The 17,154-nt window shown below is 50.9% G+C and overlaps 1 protein-coding gene across 1 annotated transcript in view; it reads right to left on the bottom strand.

Moving 5' to 3' along the window:
- FGF18 (fibroblast growth factor 18) overlaps positions 1 to 17,154 on the bottom strand; it is a gene marked incomplete at both ends in the record, with an annotated part of 67,325 nt that overhangs the window by 35,158 nt on the left and 15,013 nt on the right. The window contains one exon of the mRNA XM_082291255.1: positions 5,851 to 6,031. Within this exon, the coding sequence (XP_082147381.1) occupies positions 5,851 to 6,031 (181 nt within the window). The remainder of the gene's footprint in view (positions 1 to 5,850; positions 6,032 to 17,154) is intronic.

Raw genomic sequence — 17,154 nt, forward strand, 5'->3', positions numbered from 1 at the left:
GCAACAGATTCATTGTTCAAAATATGTTTGTCATGAATCAAAAAGCAAAAGGCTCGGATTTTTCTTAAATTTCTCATCCCGCCTAAGCAAGGCTTTTCCCCACCCTGGCACAGGCACAGACTATGGCAGAATAAAAACTAAAAATGTCTTCAGTGTACAAGATGCTGGCCTTGTGTTTCACATGGAACTTTTCAGGGCCACCAGGAAGGTGAGGGCAGCCAAGACCCCTCGCTGCCCGGAGCAAGCTGGGATCCCCAACCCCAGCTCCTGCCCCAGCCCAGGCTCCTGCCTCACGCATGGGTCAGCAAAGCCCTGAGCCACCTGGAGCTTCAGCTCATCCCCTCATCTGGTTTCAAGGGACAGCTTCACCACTGCCTCCCTGCAGATGAAAAGGGGAACACAAAAATAGTACAGCTCTCAGGGATTGTTGGGCAAGAAGGGAAAAGCCCAGAGCCACAACACAGCAGCTGGACGGCTCAGGCCAGTCCCCAGGACCCATATGACTGTACAGCTGCCATGGTGAATGATCCCCTACGCTGAGGTCAGCTCTGCCCCCGGGCTAAGTAAGTGAAAATAAATGGTTTAGAAGATAAAAGGTCTTTTAAAAAATTTATTTGTCTTGTCGTGATGTCAAAACTGTAATGGGAAGAGACTGGAGGCAGCGATACGTCGGTTAAATGGGAAACAGCCATCCTGATGGTTCAGCACAATAAATTACAAAGCAGATCCCAGCTCATGCGGGATTTGGGGCTGAGCTGCACCGACAGACAAACCCTTGCACGCACCTGTTCCTGGGAAGAAAAGCAGCCTGGAAATACACGTGGAAAAATTGTGGAAATACAGCGATATTTCACAAATCCAAATTGCTGTTTGGACTACATCTCTTATCTTTCTTGTAGATAAATTCTGAGCCTTCCAGCCACAATGAGTTTAGTTTTTTATTCCTGCTCTTCCCAGGAGAGGCATCAAAATTGATTTAAACTATTTCAGGAAGGGAAAGGGTTAATCAGATTTCCCAAGGCAGCTTGCTGTTAAGGTGCCAGAAATACTGAGGGGAAAGAATGACTTGCTAAAGATGGGACAATGGCACTGGTATTTTGCATTTGTTTCCAGGCTTTCAGATAGAACAAATGGGAGTCATTAGTGAAATGAGTTTAGGGAGTTCTAAATTAGCTGTCAGGCTGCCAAACCCGGAGAAGTGCTATGTCAGCCATTAATTCTGGAGAGCACTGGATTACCCAAACCTAGGAAGGAATCCTGCAAAATTTAGAGTCAATTAAAGGAGGCTATTTTGCTATAATAATATTTTCCACACATATTACACCTCCTCATGGAACAGAGCCCACTTCTACCACAAATGAAATCTCTGGCAGGATGGAGTGCGGCTGATGTCTAGACAGCTGTAATGTGCTCTCCGTGGGCAGGTCCACTGGCATCCCGGGGAAGCTCCAGCTCGAGCAGAAGCTGGGGGCTGCAGGGCACATCACCCCGGCTGGAGCGGCCCCAGGAAGCAGACACCCATTTGCCTCAGCTCCTCGCTTTCTCTGTACCACCCAAAAATCACATCTGTGTGGGGCGTGACGTCTGTCCCCAGAGCGCCCATGGCATGTGGAGGTCACAGCCGGCACCGTGTCACACCCCCGCTTCCGTTCCCTTCCCTCCCTGGTCCTCCTGACCCCGCTAGCAAACCCAAGCTCTGTTAAGCCCCGAAACCCCCTGTCTCACGGGAGTTCCGAGCTAAACCCCGGTGAAGCCCGGGGGAGCCCTCAGGAGGCTGTCACTGCCTCAGTGCCCAGGGCTGGGATGCCGATGTCCCACCCGTGCCCTGCCCCTTGCGCAGGGTGTCCTCACACAGAGCCTCCGCGCCGCACACTGCAGAGCTTATCAGCGGGAAGGTTGATAAAGCAGGGCGTTTGTGACCTCCTGGGGGACCCGGGAGTGTTTTTTAAGCTGTGATGGAATGGATGCCTGGACAAAACACCACCTGGAACGTGCTGATTAGTGATGTACCCACACAGCCCAGCCTGCGGGACACCCAAACACTCCCGCAAATTAAAGTTCCCTCCACCGAGAGGAGCAAAGGGCTCTCACACCTCTCCACTGATGGCTATCACTGCTCACCGCCCCGCAGGACAGCGGTAGCTGGGGACAAATTAAACCAAAAATGCCGTGGCTGTGAAATACAAATGAGGCAAAAAATGCCTTCACCCAACCAAGAGAGCTCTGTCTCCCCAACTGCGCCGGATACACAGATCGTGAACAAACAGGATAGAATGTCTTCTGCCTTTTGTGAAATGAAAATAAATGAAAGGATCTAAGGTTTCAGGTCACTGATCCCTCTCTTCCCTATCTGTACCATTTATCGGAGGTAGAATATAAAGGTTCCAGGTCCTTTTCTCTTTTTTTTTTGTCAGCACTTTAATGGTTGTTTTTCCTCCTTCACCCTTTCATTTTCTGAATGAAAGGACCACTTAGGAACCTGTAAAGTAATAATAAGCTTATAACAGGAATATTGTTTTTCTGGGCCAGTGCAAACTCCTTCTGAATAGGTTGAAGAGATTAAAGTAAAAATGCAATTTGTAAATAGATCAATCCTTTAATTAGTTTATAGTCTGTTAAGAGATAATATTTTGCTCACATAGATCATCTGTTATCTAAAGATCTCAGAGCACTTTAGGAACATCAATTAAGCCTTAAAAAAAAAACAACCTTGGGAGATAGGTAAGTGTATTTAGATTAATTAGTGTTGCTGTGAGCAGCAGGCATTATTATTAGATTTAATTTAGTCCAATAATTGACTTATCCGTTAATGGATTCTAATTCATCTGAGAAGGGATCAAATCCATCTGATTAAAAGGATTACATCGACTCAATTAATTCTATTAACTGACTTAATTTGCCATTTAATAATCTGACACACGGGGCCAGATCTTGGCCCCAAAGAATGCATAAACCAAAAATTACACACCGGAATTATTATGACAGCAGAATTATGCATTGCAGAGCATGCATTCATGCATTTTGCCATGCACACGGCATTTGCACACCTGGATAGAACAGTCGAGGGGGATTCCTCTGGCCGGATCCCACCAGCCCTGCAGCATCACTGCTCCCTGAGCTAGGGCTGGCTGCTCCTTCTGCTGTACTTGGGGTGGGGGCTTGGAAAGGAGCAATTCCCTGCCTGAGATCTGCCACTTCCCCTCTGTTCTGGGCATTCTCTGCAACCAAGAGGTGAGAAGTTTTACAGAAGTCAATAAAACCTTGCAATAAAAGTAACCTCCCTTCAAAGGCAGGACAAGCCTCCCATTTGGAAGCAGGATATGTGCAAAAAAAAAAAAAAAAAAAAAAAAAAAAAAAAAAAAAAAAAAGGCATCTGGACACTGTTGTGAATGTAAGGGAAGAGGGGAAAGAGGTGCTAAAACATTATTTGTTCCCCTATCCTTGAAACGGGCTGGTGCTAATGGGCTGGTGATGAGCACCATGGACCTTCGCCCCGACAGAGCTTCCCACGTGAACGCTGAGCCTGCGGGGCCCTCGCCTGATGTCACCTTCCCTAACGGGCCGAGCTGCTGAGAGAATTCACGGCTGGAGCCAGCTCCCGGGCACCTTTTCCCACGTCTCTTGCCTCTTCTCAGACATTTCTCAGACTTGCTTGTCCTCCCAAAGCCTTCCCCAAGGCGCCATCCTTCCGCCCCCAGCCCCCATCCCCTCGCCGTGCCCTCCCCCAGCAGGGACGGCAGGAGCCGGGCAGCCGGTGCCATCTGCGAGGGTGGCACAGCCCAGAAGCCAGCGGGCACCCCCGGAGCGCAGCCCGGCTCTGTCACACCGTGCCAGCACGGAGGCAGGCGGAGAGGGAAGGAGAGGGAAAGGGCAGGAGGACACGCAGCCATCTGCTGCGTGGGAGGAGAGGTGTCCTCCTCCAGATGCAGACCTGACCAGCAAGGCGGAGATGTGGATCAAAAGTTTGCAACTGTTGAGATCCCCAGACCCGGTTTAAGCCTCTCTCTGGTCTTGATCAAAGGTTACTCCATAATAATGCCTCAGGGGGAGGGGTTCCTGGCACATAATGAACCCTGTGTCATTGCCTTTGTGTCCAGGTTTGGCTGTAACACAGATGGTTCTCACTCCAGTAACTCCGACATCTCTCCCCCCTCCATTATTCCAGACAGGAGCTCGGCGTGCTCACATCCCGGCCCGCCGTGTCCCACCTCACTGTCTCCCCGACTGCCACGCTCCGAGTGCTCCGTGCCAGGCAGGACCGTGAGCAGACTTCCATAACCTTTCACAGGGCTGGGGCGAGAAGGCTCCGCAGCCGCGGCGGGCGTGATGGGGAGGCTGCGGGGAGGGAGCCGGGCGGGGTGTGCGGGGTGCTGGCCGGAGCCCTCCGGCAGCCGGGAGCGGGGCTCTGGAGGCAGGCACGGACGGGTGCAGGAGCTCCCAGCCGGGAATCTCGGGCTCCGCCGCGGCAGCACCGCCCTCGGCCACGAGCACGCTCCGCACGCGCGGATTTGTTGTTCAGACACGATTGCATATGTATGAAGGGGACAAGATGGGCTTTGACACATAAATTAGCACTTGTCAGCTGCTCCCGGGAACACTTCCCTGCTGCACCCACTGTAAATGCCGCCTTCTTTCACGGAGAGGAAAACTCCATCACGGCACCTGACAGCCACCGCGGGCAGGAGCCGTCCCCGGGCGGCGGCGGCAGCGCCCCGCGACTCGTTTACACATCAAACCTCGGGAGCATGAATGCAATAAATGACACAATAATTAGCAGCCAAGTGGCACTTTTCACTCCTGTAATATCAGGAAATTTGGGAATGACAAAGGACAAGGTTGATGAGACCTCAGGGCAGGGCTTTCTCCGATACAGGGGCTGACTGCACACAAGCGCCTCGGGGGTCACCTCCTACCTGCCAGGTGCTCTCTGGCTGTCGCTCACGCTGCTCCTGCACCGCGCCGGCAGCGGCGGCAGCTGCCCTCGGTGCTCAGCGTGTGCCTCACCCGTCCTGAAGCTTCCTGAGGGAACAGCCGCTCCCAGATTTTGACCTGTCCTCCTCGTAGCTCACCTCCACCTCACCAGTGCTGCAGCAGACAATCCCACACGAATGGTGGTGCCAGCAAACTCACACACACACCCCCCTCCGCAGCAGCACGGGAACGCGCGGGGCTGCACATCCCAAACACAAACAGGACCGGTGTTCTGAACAGCCCTAAAAGCCTCCCAACAGCCAAACTGAGCAAAAGCTTCGCAGCCACAACCATCTCAAAACGAACCAGAATTACAGCATTTTTCGTAGCCCAGCCTCTAGCAGCATTTCCAGCATGTTGCTCGTGTGCAAATCACAATGAGAATAGTTGAACGCGCTGCAAGATCCACACGCTCAGAGATTCAGCTTGCGCTCTGGGGTACTCTCAGAGCTCTCAAAGTCTAATTTCAGTTCAAACCCAGTATCCCACCACCTGAAAGATGAGAGTGCTTAATTCAAACACTGGATTCACCCAACACAAGCCCAAGGGTTCATGGGGAAAGGACTTCCCCAACCACCAATTTAGGTATCATTTAAGAATTGCAGTAAACACACAGTGAGCTCATGGCTTGGGCAGAAAGACATTCTTCTCTTCAACCATATTCTGATAAATTGGGGCATGGCAGTACTGTGGGACCTGCCTGCAGCTGGGAGGCAGCTCCCGCAAAACAAATCACATGTTCTTGACCTGGAAAGGGTTTTTTCCTTTTATCTTCTTTTTTATTGCTCTTACTATTTTTCTCCCAAGAGGTTCTTAGCACAACAACCTGGATTAAAGCCTTTGACCTGATGTCTGGGGGATCCCAGTAAATATTCTTACCATATTTATCTCCATCTTCTCCTTTGGCACTGATCCTCCTGCCGAGCACTTGGATGTGCTTCCCGCTTGTCCTGCTGTAGAGCTGATAGAGCCGAAGCTGCTTCCTGCTCACATCGTCCCTCGCTCGCGTCTGGTTCTCCACGTGTATCCGAAAATCCACGTTCTCCTCAGCAGCAAACATCTGAGAGGGGTGGGAGTGGGGACAGAGAACAGGACAGACCATGAACACAACAAGGCTCTTGGGCAGAGGGACTGCACACCAGCCTGCCAAGGGCACGGGGCCCTGGAGGACTCGGATTTGGCTGCCCTTCACTTGGCAGTGGTGCCAGGCACTCAGTGTGTAATTCCACCCAGAGCTGGCTCTGTGAACCAGTGAACCAAACCTGGGGGGTTACTGTCAAACCGGGTCTTTTGAATAAAAACTTCTGCTTGGCCCTGCTTTGATTTAATCCTGGTCAGCCACGCTGACCATAAATCAGGCTCTCCACTGCATGTGCACAGCCTCTGCCAGGTTACATGGGCACAAATTGGAGAGTGGGGACAGACAACCCCTTCTCAGAGATTTGGTGCGTCACCCTCAGCAGCTGCACTGATTCCCTGGATTAACTGCAGGGAGAAGTCAAGGAGAAAACCTGTTTGTGCTGCCCTTAGCCAGCTGGACTTGAGCTTCACACTGGCACAAAATCCACTACAATACGAGTGTCACTTGTACACTCTGCAGCTTGACTCTTTGGCCAGCTCTGCCCTTCGGTGAAGCCATCTCATGGTCACCATCCATGGACATGTTTCTGTCTACCTCAACAGGGCCATGGGAGATCTCTCTTGGGGAGAGATCATGAGGAGTGGTGAGAGTCAAACCAGCTTTTCCACCAGTGATCAGCCAGGGTCTGACAGCCTCAGCCACCTCATCTGTTTGCTCTGGCCAAGGCAGTAAATTAACCTTAGTTCACTACAGCCTTAAAATAGCACCATAAACTTTTTGTTTAGTTTCCTATCTTAAGTATTCCCAAGAAATACCAAAACAGGAGTCCCATATTTCCTTCCAAAGAGTCCTCCTGACTTGCCCAAGGTCAGAGGACCCCACAACATCAATGTTCTCAAGATGCCCTCCCAAGGGGGAGACTGGGCAAAGCACTTCACACCCAAACACTATGAAAGCCCGAAAATTGCACTGTGATCTGTCCATCTGTGATCTGTGGACCATTTGCACCACAACATCCACACTGTCCACTCCAAACTCACAGATGAGCAAAATTTTGGTGGCAGACTCCCTTTACAGGACAACAAATCACTTAGAAACATGGCCTGCAAGCAAAAGTGATCTGATGTATCAGTGTGGGGAGGGAACTGGCAATGAAAATGAAAAAGGTTAATAAATCCTTGTTCAGATCCATTCCAGACTAAAACACATAAAGAAAGTGGCCACAACACACCAAATAGCCCCACTCCAGCCTCCTGCACATCATCTCACACCAGCAAGTACTGTGAAGCCTGAAGGTCAGAACCTCAGCAGAACTTTGTAGCATTTCCAGTTCTCTAGGGGACACCCAGGCCTGCAGCAGGAGGAGAACTGCAGGCAAGCAGTGCTGCCTAGCACCAGACCTCCAGAAAGCACTCTGAGCCCAAGCCCAGGTTCAGCACAGTGGCAACAGCAGTGAGTTCACAGCGATGCTGCGGGATCGCCTTTGGTGCTGCTGTTACTAAAAGCTGGGATTTTGCTCTTTGACTTTTTGGAGAGAAAATGATTTAGGTCTGATTTGGCTGTCAGAAGCCCACAGGAAGCTGAAGGCACAGGCTGGGCAAAGGGAGGCTTAGGGCAATGCTGGGACATTCACAGCGATGTCAGAGGTGACACACAGGGGGGCACAATGTTTCCCACTCTCAGCAAACAGCGCAGCCAGGAGCTGTGACCCAGTGCTGAGGATGCCAGAGGAGGAGCAGCCGTGGCCCCGGGCCAGAGGGCAGGGCAGGATGCCACAGCGGGATGCTGACAGAGCTCTGGTCAGCACAGAGCTGGGCTCTGCTCGCCCCGCACTCCCCAGGTACCACAGCTACACCTGAGCACAGGACTTGGCTTTTGACAGCAATAATAATAATTTCTTTTTTTTCCTTGCTACGTCTTTTCTTGCTTTCTTTTCAAATGCCATTGTTGCAAAGGATGCTCAACTACCAAACCCAGAGATGTTCCAGTCATGCTGACAGTCTGCCTCATGCCCACAAAGCAAGGCTATTTGCAGTTAAAATTCTGGCTCCATCATTTTAAGATTTAAAACAGATTTTAAATCAAGATGACGTCGTTACATTGCTTTCACCACATGTTAATGAATTTCACATTTTTCTAGGAAAAAAACAAAACAGGTGGGATTTGAAGTGGGGGGAAGGGCAGGTTGCTTTCTTATTTGGAAACTCCCAACAGAAGAGGCAATCTGTTTTCCAAAACATGTTCTAATTCTCCTCTAATTGTCTCTGGAGCACTCACACTGCAGAGGCCCCAGCCCGTAGCTGCAGTGCCTCGGTGGGCTCGGGAGCACCCACGGAGCATCCTGCACTGTGCTCTGCTCCAACATGTCACCAACACACCTGGGCACCTTTGTCACCATTGTCCTGCCTAAGAACAGCTAATTGAGTGCTCCTTCCCTTTGCAAGAAGGGCACCAGCAGCACAGGGGGGTGACATCTCCTCCTCCCCCGTCCAAGGAGCTGGCTGGCATCACCTTCAGCCAAGCCCTGAAGTAGCTGATGCAGGGATCAGCAGGTGATGCTGACTCTGAAATACAGTCAGCCCAGTGTGTATCACTCCATCACTTCCCTAGGAAGAGGCCCAGCTCTGACCCAGGGCAAAAATCCTGGAGGAGGAACGTGCTGCAGGTTCCCCTTGCAGCTGACCTCTCCCCTGGCCAGAAGCCGTGGTCCAGAGCAGCAGTGAAACCACCCGGATTTAGCCTCCTGCTTAAAGATAAGCTCACACTTAACCACTCTGTGGAAACAGGATGCTCTGCTGGAGTGTGGCCAAGGGGAATTAACCATGCCAGCGTGGGCTGCATCTGGCCTGCAGCAGAGAATATCGATACCCAAAAATAAAAATTCATGTGGTGTTGATTTCATGAGATAAAACCTGTTTGATCATTGCTAAAATCCACTCTCACAGGACCCCTTCCCTACAGGGTGCACTCCCTCAAGCAGCAAACCTCTCTGAGATAAGAAGGTCCATGTATATATACACCATAAGAGAGACTCTTCCATAAATCTCAAAAAAATTGGTAACATATGTCTCCTTTGGCAACTGATCACCAACACTCAGTCAAGGAGGTCACCTGAAACCAAGTACATCCACCCCCAAACACACTTGAATGCAGAAATGTCTTTAAGTCCCTTGAACTAAAGGGCTTTCACTCCTGTTCACCAAAGCAAGTTTTCCTTTTTTATTCTCACTATAGAAATGCTATTCCTGCACAAAAACATATCATACACAAAATGAGAGCCTTGTTTTGCCTTTCAGGCTGACCATCCACACCTCCATGCTGTAGGCAGCCAAACAGACTCCAGACAGCAGGTCCCTCAAGGAAGGGCTGCTGGCACCTTCTGGCTCCTGAGCAGCACTGTGGGACACCCTCTGGGGACAGGAGACTGGACTCCTCCAGGGATTTGGGGTTGTATTATGGTCTGTCTGGCATCTATCCAGCTGGTGTGGGCCGCTGTCTGTGCATGCCAACTTCAGCATCTCAGGATGGTGGTTTCATATAACTCCATCTCATTCTTTGGCAACAATCTATAAGCTGCAAAATCCCAGTTGTTAAATCAGAGCATTGAGTTTGGTTTCATTTTCACTCTTCCTCCCTTTTTCTTTTCCATCAGTTCCTTAAATTCCTTATCCATTTATTATTTATTTGTCACTACACCTTTCAGTTATAATATACAGCTACATATAGAGTTGGAAATACAGAGTTTATGCAAGGGAAAAAACAGCATTCCTTTTAAAAATAAGCATCACCTCAAGCCACAGAAGCAACAGAAATGCCTCACTCCTGAAAATAAGCTGCTCTCCCTTGTCTGTCGTACCTGCCCAATCATTCAAGGTGGAGCATTCAGTGCTCCCTCCTTTCCCAACAGCCAAAGGAACCAGAAACGATGTCTGTCTTCTAGTGAGCCCACAACGGGAGATTTTCATGTGCTTTTTTGCCAAATGATTCTCAAATAAGAGTGGATTTCATTTTAAATGGCTTTACAAGGATCCTTCATCTTAAAGAATGACTCTCCTCTTTGTTAAATCCCAGGCGGAGGGTGAGGGAACGACCATTTTGCTGATGCAGCCTTAGGTTTCACTGTGCATTAATCCAAGAAAAGCTCAAGAACGGCAAAAGCCTCCAACAGCAGCACTGTGATGTCAGCCCTGCACAGGCTCGTGCCCCATCTCTGCACTCACAGATGCCTCCTGTGAATGGAGCAGTCCCAGCCCCGCCAAGGTCAATGAAACCCTGGCCGTGCCAAGCCACGTTTACAGGATTTGGCTTTCCACCCGACCAACCTCCACGCACTTCGGATTTTCTATTTTGAGCTTTCCAGTAACAGGGGATGTTAATCTGTTATTGTTCATGTCATAAAGCGTTACAGCATGAGATGTCCAAGGCCCACAGCATGGCCAAGTTCGCTGGGAGCTGGACTTCAGAATTTCCTGGTGTTTTGCTGTTTATGCTACGGAGCACTCAACAGAGAGCAAACCATATGTCATTCCCCCAGCTGAACCAGGAATACAAAATCCCTCTCGCTAAGGGCCATACCGATTGCAAAAGATAAACAAATCAGGCTATTCAAAGTCCTCTCAAACCCCATCTGATAAGCAGGAAATACTTATTACCTTTCAGCCATCAAATCAACCTAATATTAATGATTTTCTCCATGACCGTCTAAACACATGAAAGTTAACTCAATCAGGTCAGCAAGAGGATATCCAAGACAGATCTCTCTCAAGCCCTCAAAGGCAAGTAACAAACCACTTCGCTTCCATGACTTTGGCAAAATTCCTGTATGCAAATTACAGCAGGATTTGCTAGCTCCCCATGACAGCCACCCTCAGCACAGAGTGAAACACAATGCACTCCTTTTCCCTCCGTTTAACTGCAAAGTCATTCCATCACCAGGATATTGTTACCTTCGTGTTACGGAGCCCAGTCTGGAGCCAGCCAGGAGTGGATGAGCACTGCCTGGGCGTAGTCCCTTCTTTGGGTTTAGGAGCACGTTTGTGCTTCTCCTTGCAATGCATTCGGGCTGTTCCCTTTCCCCCTGCTGTCTTCCCAACCTCCACTCCGCCATGCAGGGGCAGGCAGAAAGCCAAGGGCAGACCACCTCCACCTCCCTGTGCCACAGCGCGCCAAGCTCTCCCTTGGCATGGCCCAAGCAGGAGATGTCAGCCCATCATGGAGAAAACCCCAGAGCTCTCCCTGTTCCTGCACAGATACACGCTGGAACTGAGCCCCTCATTTCTTTGACTTGAGCATTTTCAAGCTACTGCAGTAGGTGAAATTCATGGAATTTTGCTCTTTGTTTAATGCGCTCTGAAGTGCATGTAGGGATGGAGCTGGAAAGGAGAAGGAAATGCGGTGATGAGCAGGTCAAGCTTGCCCGTCCCTTTGGACTTCAGAAATGTTAAACAAGACCCAAAGAGAACACATTTCCAGGGCTTGGAAAAGCAGACATACAGCTCCGTGAGGTGACACAAACTTGGATCCAAAAGCCGCTCTGCAAGCGAAGCCTCCTTTCCTCCAGAGAGCTGCCTTGTGCATTCAGAGAGGCAGATTGCATCTCCTCGGGCAGTGTCAGACCTCTGCTCCCTCTGAAACACACAACCTCTGAGAAATGCAGCCATCACTCAGCCACACTCCCCAGCAGCTCCCGGGACCCCCCAGCTGTCCAAGCCATGCACCACTGCAAAAGCAACGCGTCTGTCAGCCTTGGGATGGCAGACAAAGCGTTAGTGAGCCTGGTATGAAACCAGGAGGGAGGCAGGAGGGAGCGCCAAAAAACTGGAACCTGAGAGCTTGAGGAAATGAATGTTTTATGGCCCATCAGTCAGTATTTGACCATTTTCTAGAGAAAGATGACGCCACCTTCAAGAAAACCATGTTTCTCCTTTTGATGATGGAATGAGCCATAGCCAGAACTGTGAAAATGCACCATTTGTGATATGGTGACATTCTAAACTTGTTGCACCCTGGGAAATGGCTAATCCCGGGGAAGAGCAGGGTTTCAGCCTTGATGAATGACTTTTATACACCCAGCTGGAGGCAGGACGGTGCCTGCAGCCAGCGCAGCCCAGCACCAGAGCGCTGCTGAGGTGCTGTGAAGCAGCTCCCAGAGGGGCTCAAACACCCCCAGCCTCTCATCTCCACCTGCACCTGCCTGTTCTCACCCACTCAGAACAGGCCACTGCCAGCAGCCCCCAGGTCACACACATTATTACCGATGTCACCCTGAGCAGCAGCAGCTCAGCCGCCTGCACGAGGCAGCCCTGGAGTCCCCTGTGCCCCTGAGCTGTGCCCTGCTGCTGCAGCACCAAAGGGGCCAGGACTGAGCTCCCTCCCAGCACCCAAAGGCAGCTCTTTCCCAGTGGGACCCGTTCCTGCTACCTGTGTCGACCGCAGCAAACCAACCCCATGCATCTTGGCTGAGGGAGATCTGCAGGATGCCACAGCTTGCCACGGGCTCTTGACAGTTTGAGTCTCCAGAAATACAATTCAGACATTAACTCTTCTTCTTATTTTTCTGCAGTTGTGACACATCTTTATTATTATTATTATTATTATTAGTTAAGGGCTGGTATTATTTTACCACAGCTAACCATCAGGCAAGGAGCAAGCAGGGTTTTTTCTTTCTTCCTTTCTTTCCTTGTCTTTTTTCTCTTTTTTAATGCTTGTTATACCTCTGCTACATACTTCCTCTCCACACAGAAATATCCCTTCAAAGCTTGATAGTATTGAGCAGCTTTCAACCATGCCCAGCAGAGCCATGTATTCTCTGCATTTGTCTGGCCTTTGTTTCTAGGAATGAAATACCAATGGCTGAACAGTGTGACTTCGTTTCACTCCTTCATTCCAATACTTGTTCTATTTCTATCCCACTGGGTCAAACTCACCTATTGTGAGACCTCACCGATTTCAATTACATCAGGGATTAATTTGTTCCATTGCGTTGAAGCTGTTAATACAATCCTGGCTGGCTCTAGATTAGAAAAGGCACGGTGGGACCTCCCTCGCAGGCAGTGTGTTTAACAGCAGTCTTGATCTTCAGTTTTGTTCGGCGGTGGGGTGGGTTTTTTCTTCCCTTTGTGCCCCTTTGCCCCTCTTTTCACAATCTTCCCCTTCCTTTCTAAATTGCCCTTATCAGAACTGGGTGGTCCTGACTTGCACTGTGCCTGGCCAAGGGTTGCCTCCCGGAGCCGCTGCTCGAGGCTTGCGAGGGAGGTCGGTGCTGGAAGGTCTGACCTGAACCACACAGACGTGACCACTCCAGCTCTGGCACCTCATCTCCCCCGGGACCATTTTGGAGGGTCACTGCAGGCCCCCATGTTCTCAAAGGGATCTGCAGGTGCTCAGTTCTGCAGCTCTGGCCAAGGTCTTGAGGGGGAAATGGAGATGCTGGAACATGGATGAAAATGGACACACTGAAATGCACATTTATCGAGGGGCTCTGGTTGTCCTGTCCAGGCTTCCCAAACTGGGACACAACACCACAACATAGCTTTGAAATGCTGCCCTGTGGTCTCACAGGACACCTGTGATATCACCAATCTCAGCAAGCCTGGCCCAAACTTGTGCTTATTCAGGGGATTTTGTCTCAGGAAGAGACACTGGTGCCAGGAGGCTCAGGGCCCACGTGGGTCCAAAGCAGTTCAGCTTTGCTTGAGTGCTACAACTCCCACAAAATCCACTGCTTTTCATTTTAAAAAAATCCAGCCATATCTTAGCAGACTGTCTTTTTAGGAAACAGTGATGATTCCAGAATAATAAGAACAAGAGTTTCAAAAGATAAGTAGGAGGAAAAAGAGAGGATATGAAAATCAAACAACTCATCAAACAGATTTCTCCCTTGCTTACTGAAATTCATTACATTTCCATGGTGATTTCATGAGGATACCCCAGGCTTCCATGGGGCAGCTCTGTGCAGCCTGGGCTGCAGAAACTTGCACAGGTGAATGCTGGAGCTGTCAAACTCACCAGACAGAAGCTGGACAGGCTGTGTTCCAGGGCTCCAAATTTTTTCCCGTGTTCACAGGAATAAGCTGGACTAGCATCACCCACAGTGTATTTAGCTGTGCCATTCACCTCAGACCTTGGCAGAGCCATCCAGGGACAGGGTGAAATCTCCCCCTTCCATCTCCCACTCAGGTCTCACCCCTTTGGTGCCAAGTGTTCCCTGAACAGCATTGCCTTGGACCTGCCCAGCGTGGCCCTGGACAGTGTCTGACCGTGGCAGCCCAAGCCTTGGTGCCAGCAGAAACCCTCACACTCCAGAGCACTGAGACCTCCCAGAGCGGGCTCTGCTCTGGACACGGGATCACTGAATGTCCTGAGCTGGAAGGGACCCACAAGGACCATTGATCCAGCTCCTGGGCCTGCACAGACACCCCAGCAACCCCACCCTGTGCACCCCTGGCAGCTCTGGCAGCCTCGGGGCCGTGCCCATTCCCTGGGGAGCCTGGGCAGTGCCCGGCACCCTCTGGGGCAGAACCTTTCCCTGCTCTCCAGCCTCAGCCTGCCCTGACATAACCTACCTTGCAAATCAAACCCTCCCTGACACACACAGCCCATGGAGACAAGACAGGAGTGGCTGAGGATGATGTGTTACCCTCCAAGAGCTTTCACAGTCCTGATCTACAAAAATCACTTCTTCCTCAAGCCTAAGCTTTCCAAAATATTCCCCTCTATGCTTGCAGAGTGCCGTGGTTTCTCCCAGCTGCTGGGGGAGAGCTGAGCTCCCACTGCTGCCACTTCACCACAGTTATTTCCAACACCATCAATTTCACTGAGGACAAAACAAAACCCCAAACATTTCCCCCCTTCCCTCTGTGCCTCCCACAGGGCGCACTCTCTGCTCCAGAGGAAGTTTCCGTATTCATCCATGTCCCCCACACTCTGCTGACCAGTGGCAATGTCCTTCACAGTTCCCATGGGCCACAACTGACCCTGCATCCCTGAGAGGCTCTGTGCTGCTGCCACCACTCCTCCCCACTCACACCACGACACACGTTTTTCAGAAGTCATTTCATGCCCCTGTCCCTCCTCACAGCATCGGTATTGCTGCAAACAAATCTGCACCAGACTTTGCAGAACAGCCCCAACCAACCCCTGTGAAACCATGGATCGGGGAGCTTGGCATGCTACCACTGCCTCCACTACCTTAACCGAAAACCATTTTCTTTCCTTGATGGAGAAAACACTCCTGCTGAAATAAACTGCCCTGCTATGCAGGAATTAAACCCATTCTGCAATTCAGTCTGTTGCAAGTAGTTCTCTGTTACTGGTTTTGAGCAGTTGAAACAGGGATTCAAGAAACAAAACCCTGAGAGGAAACCATCAAGGCTCATCAGCCCAAAACACATACAGAGCACACAGGGTCCCCAGCACAGCACCTGTGTGGGGCACATCTCCCACCCGAGCTGTGGAGGAGGAGGAAGAGGTTCTTTTTGCAGCAGGTCCAGCAGCCACCTTGCCCCTAAACAATTTAAAAGCCTTTTCCCAGCGCAGGTGGCTCTGCACAGGTGGGCACAAGGCTGAGGGGCTGCCCTCCCCACCCCAGGCGCTGCTGGCCAAGCACACGGGCTGTCCCCATGACCCTCTGCTGCTCATCCCATCTGTCCCCATGACCCTCTGCTGCTCACCTGTCTCACCCAGGGCTGGAGGAGCCTGGGCTGGCCACACCAGCGAGGCTGCACTGGGGACCAGGGCAGATCTCCCAGAGGGGCGTTCTGGGACAAAAGCTGCAGCACCTCACTAAAAATCCTTACCAGCAATTTGTTCACCTCTTCAAGTGAGACCTGAGCCCAAATACTGAGAAACTTGCCAGGTTCAAAGCACTCCTGACCTTTTCTCCCCTCCCCTCCACCAGCAGCAGCCCCTCCTCAGGGCAGATGCTCCTGCTTCAAACCCGTTTGGCCACAGCAGCAGGGCAGAGTGGAAACCCCGAGCCCACTCCCCTGAAACTGGTCAGGCATTTCCTAAACCCTGGAAAAAGGCAGAGTTATTCACCACAAGGACTTAAAATGCCAGTTTAAAGCATGAGCCTTCCAGGTTCTAGGTGACATCTCTGCTCTTCTGCTTGATACCAGCCCAGCCGAGACCTCCATGAAAACAGGAGCAAAGGCACAAGACATGGAAAACCCAAGGGATGCTCAGGAAAACCCTGCCATCAGAGGGAGATGGAAGATCATCAAAGACCAACCTCCCCATAAGAGAACAATCATTTGCAGGGGCAGCACCTCAGCTGTGATGCAGTGCTTATCCTGGGAGCTCCTTTCATCCTGGTCCCCTGACATCCTCCAAGGAACACAGATCCCTGCTCCCACTGCAGAAAAGCAACTCCCTCTAGGGTAAAACACGGCAACTGCCGAGCAGTGCACACCAGCTCAGGGCAGGATTCACAAAGTACCTTTTGGCATTGCATTTGCAAAGAAATCAGAGATGTGGCCAACAACTGTGCCCACAGCAGCTCCCAAGCACTGACCTCTAAGAGCTGATTCAGCAGAGATGCCTGGGGACCCGGCTGAATTATCCCATGTCACCTTCCTCTATCAAGTGTCCTCTCTGGAAATCTTTTACTGAGCTCCAATTGGTTCCACTCCTGCTCATTCTGACAAGTTAACACCCAGTGACCCTCTGTGGGAATGGTACCACGGGGAAGGGACCTCCTCAGGAGCCCCTGCTCACTCATCCCATGATTCGGCAGCCTCTGTGCAGTGCTGGAATATGGAATAATGGTTGTGTCCAAGGACAGGGAGGTTAATCCACCTAACAATGACTGGAGGCCAGTCGGGGGATTTACTGAACTTCCAGGAGTCATTCCACTGGGAACATTTGTGCTGCTGGTACCTCACTTCTGCCTGGGTTCATCTGCGCTAGCCTGTCTCCGTTTCTTTCACGCCTGCTTTCTGGACCGGCTGACATTTGCTGTCTGAGACCCAAAATCCCTTCCACAGTTGGAACCCTCCCCTCCTACACTTTTAGTTTGCCTTCTCCATCATTCAGCCAAGCCGCTTCTTCATTCCCACCATCTCCAGCTCACTGCTCTGAAGAGAGACATTTGCAGGTTCAGG

This window comes from Coloeus monedula (assembly GCF_965178545.1).
Source record: "Coloeus monedula genome assembly, chromosome: 15".
Classification (NCBI taxonomy): Eukaryota; Metazoa; Chordata; class Aves; order Passeriformes; family Corvidae; genus Coloeus; species Coloeus monedula.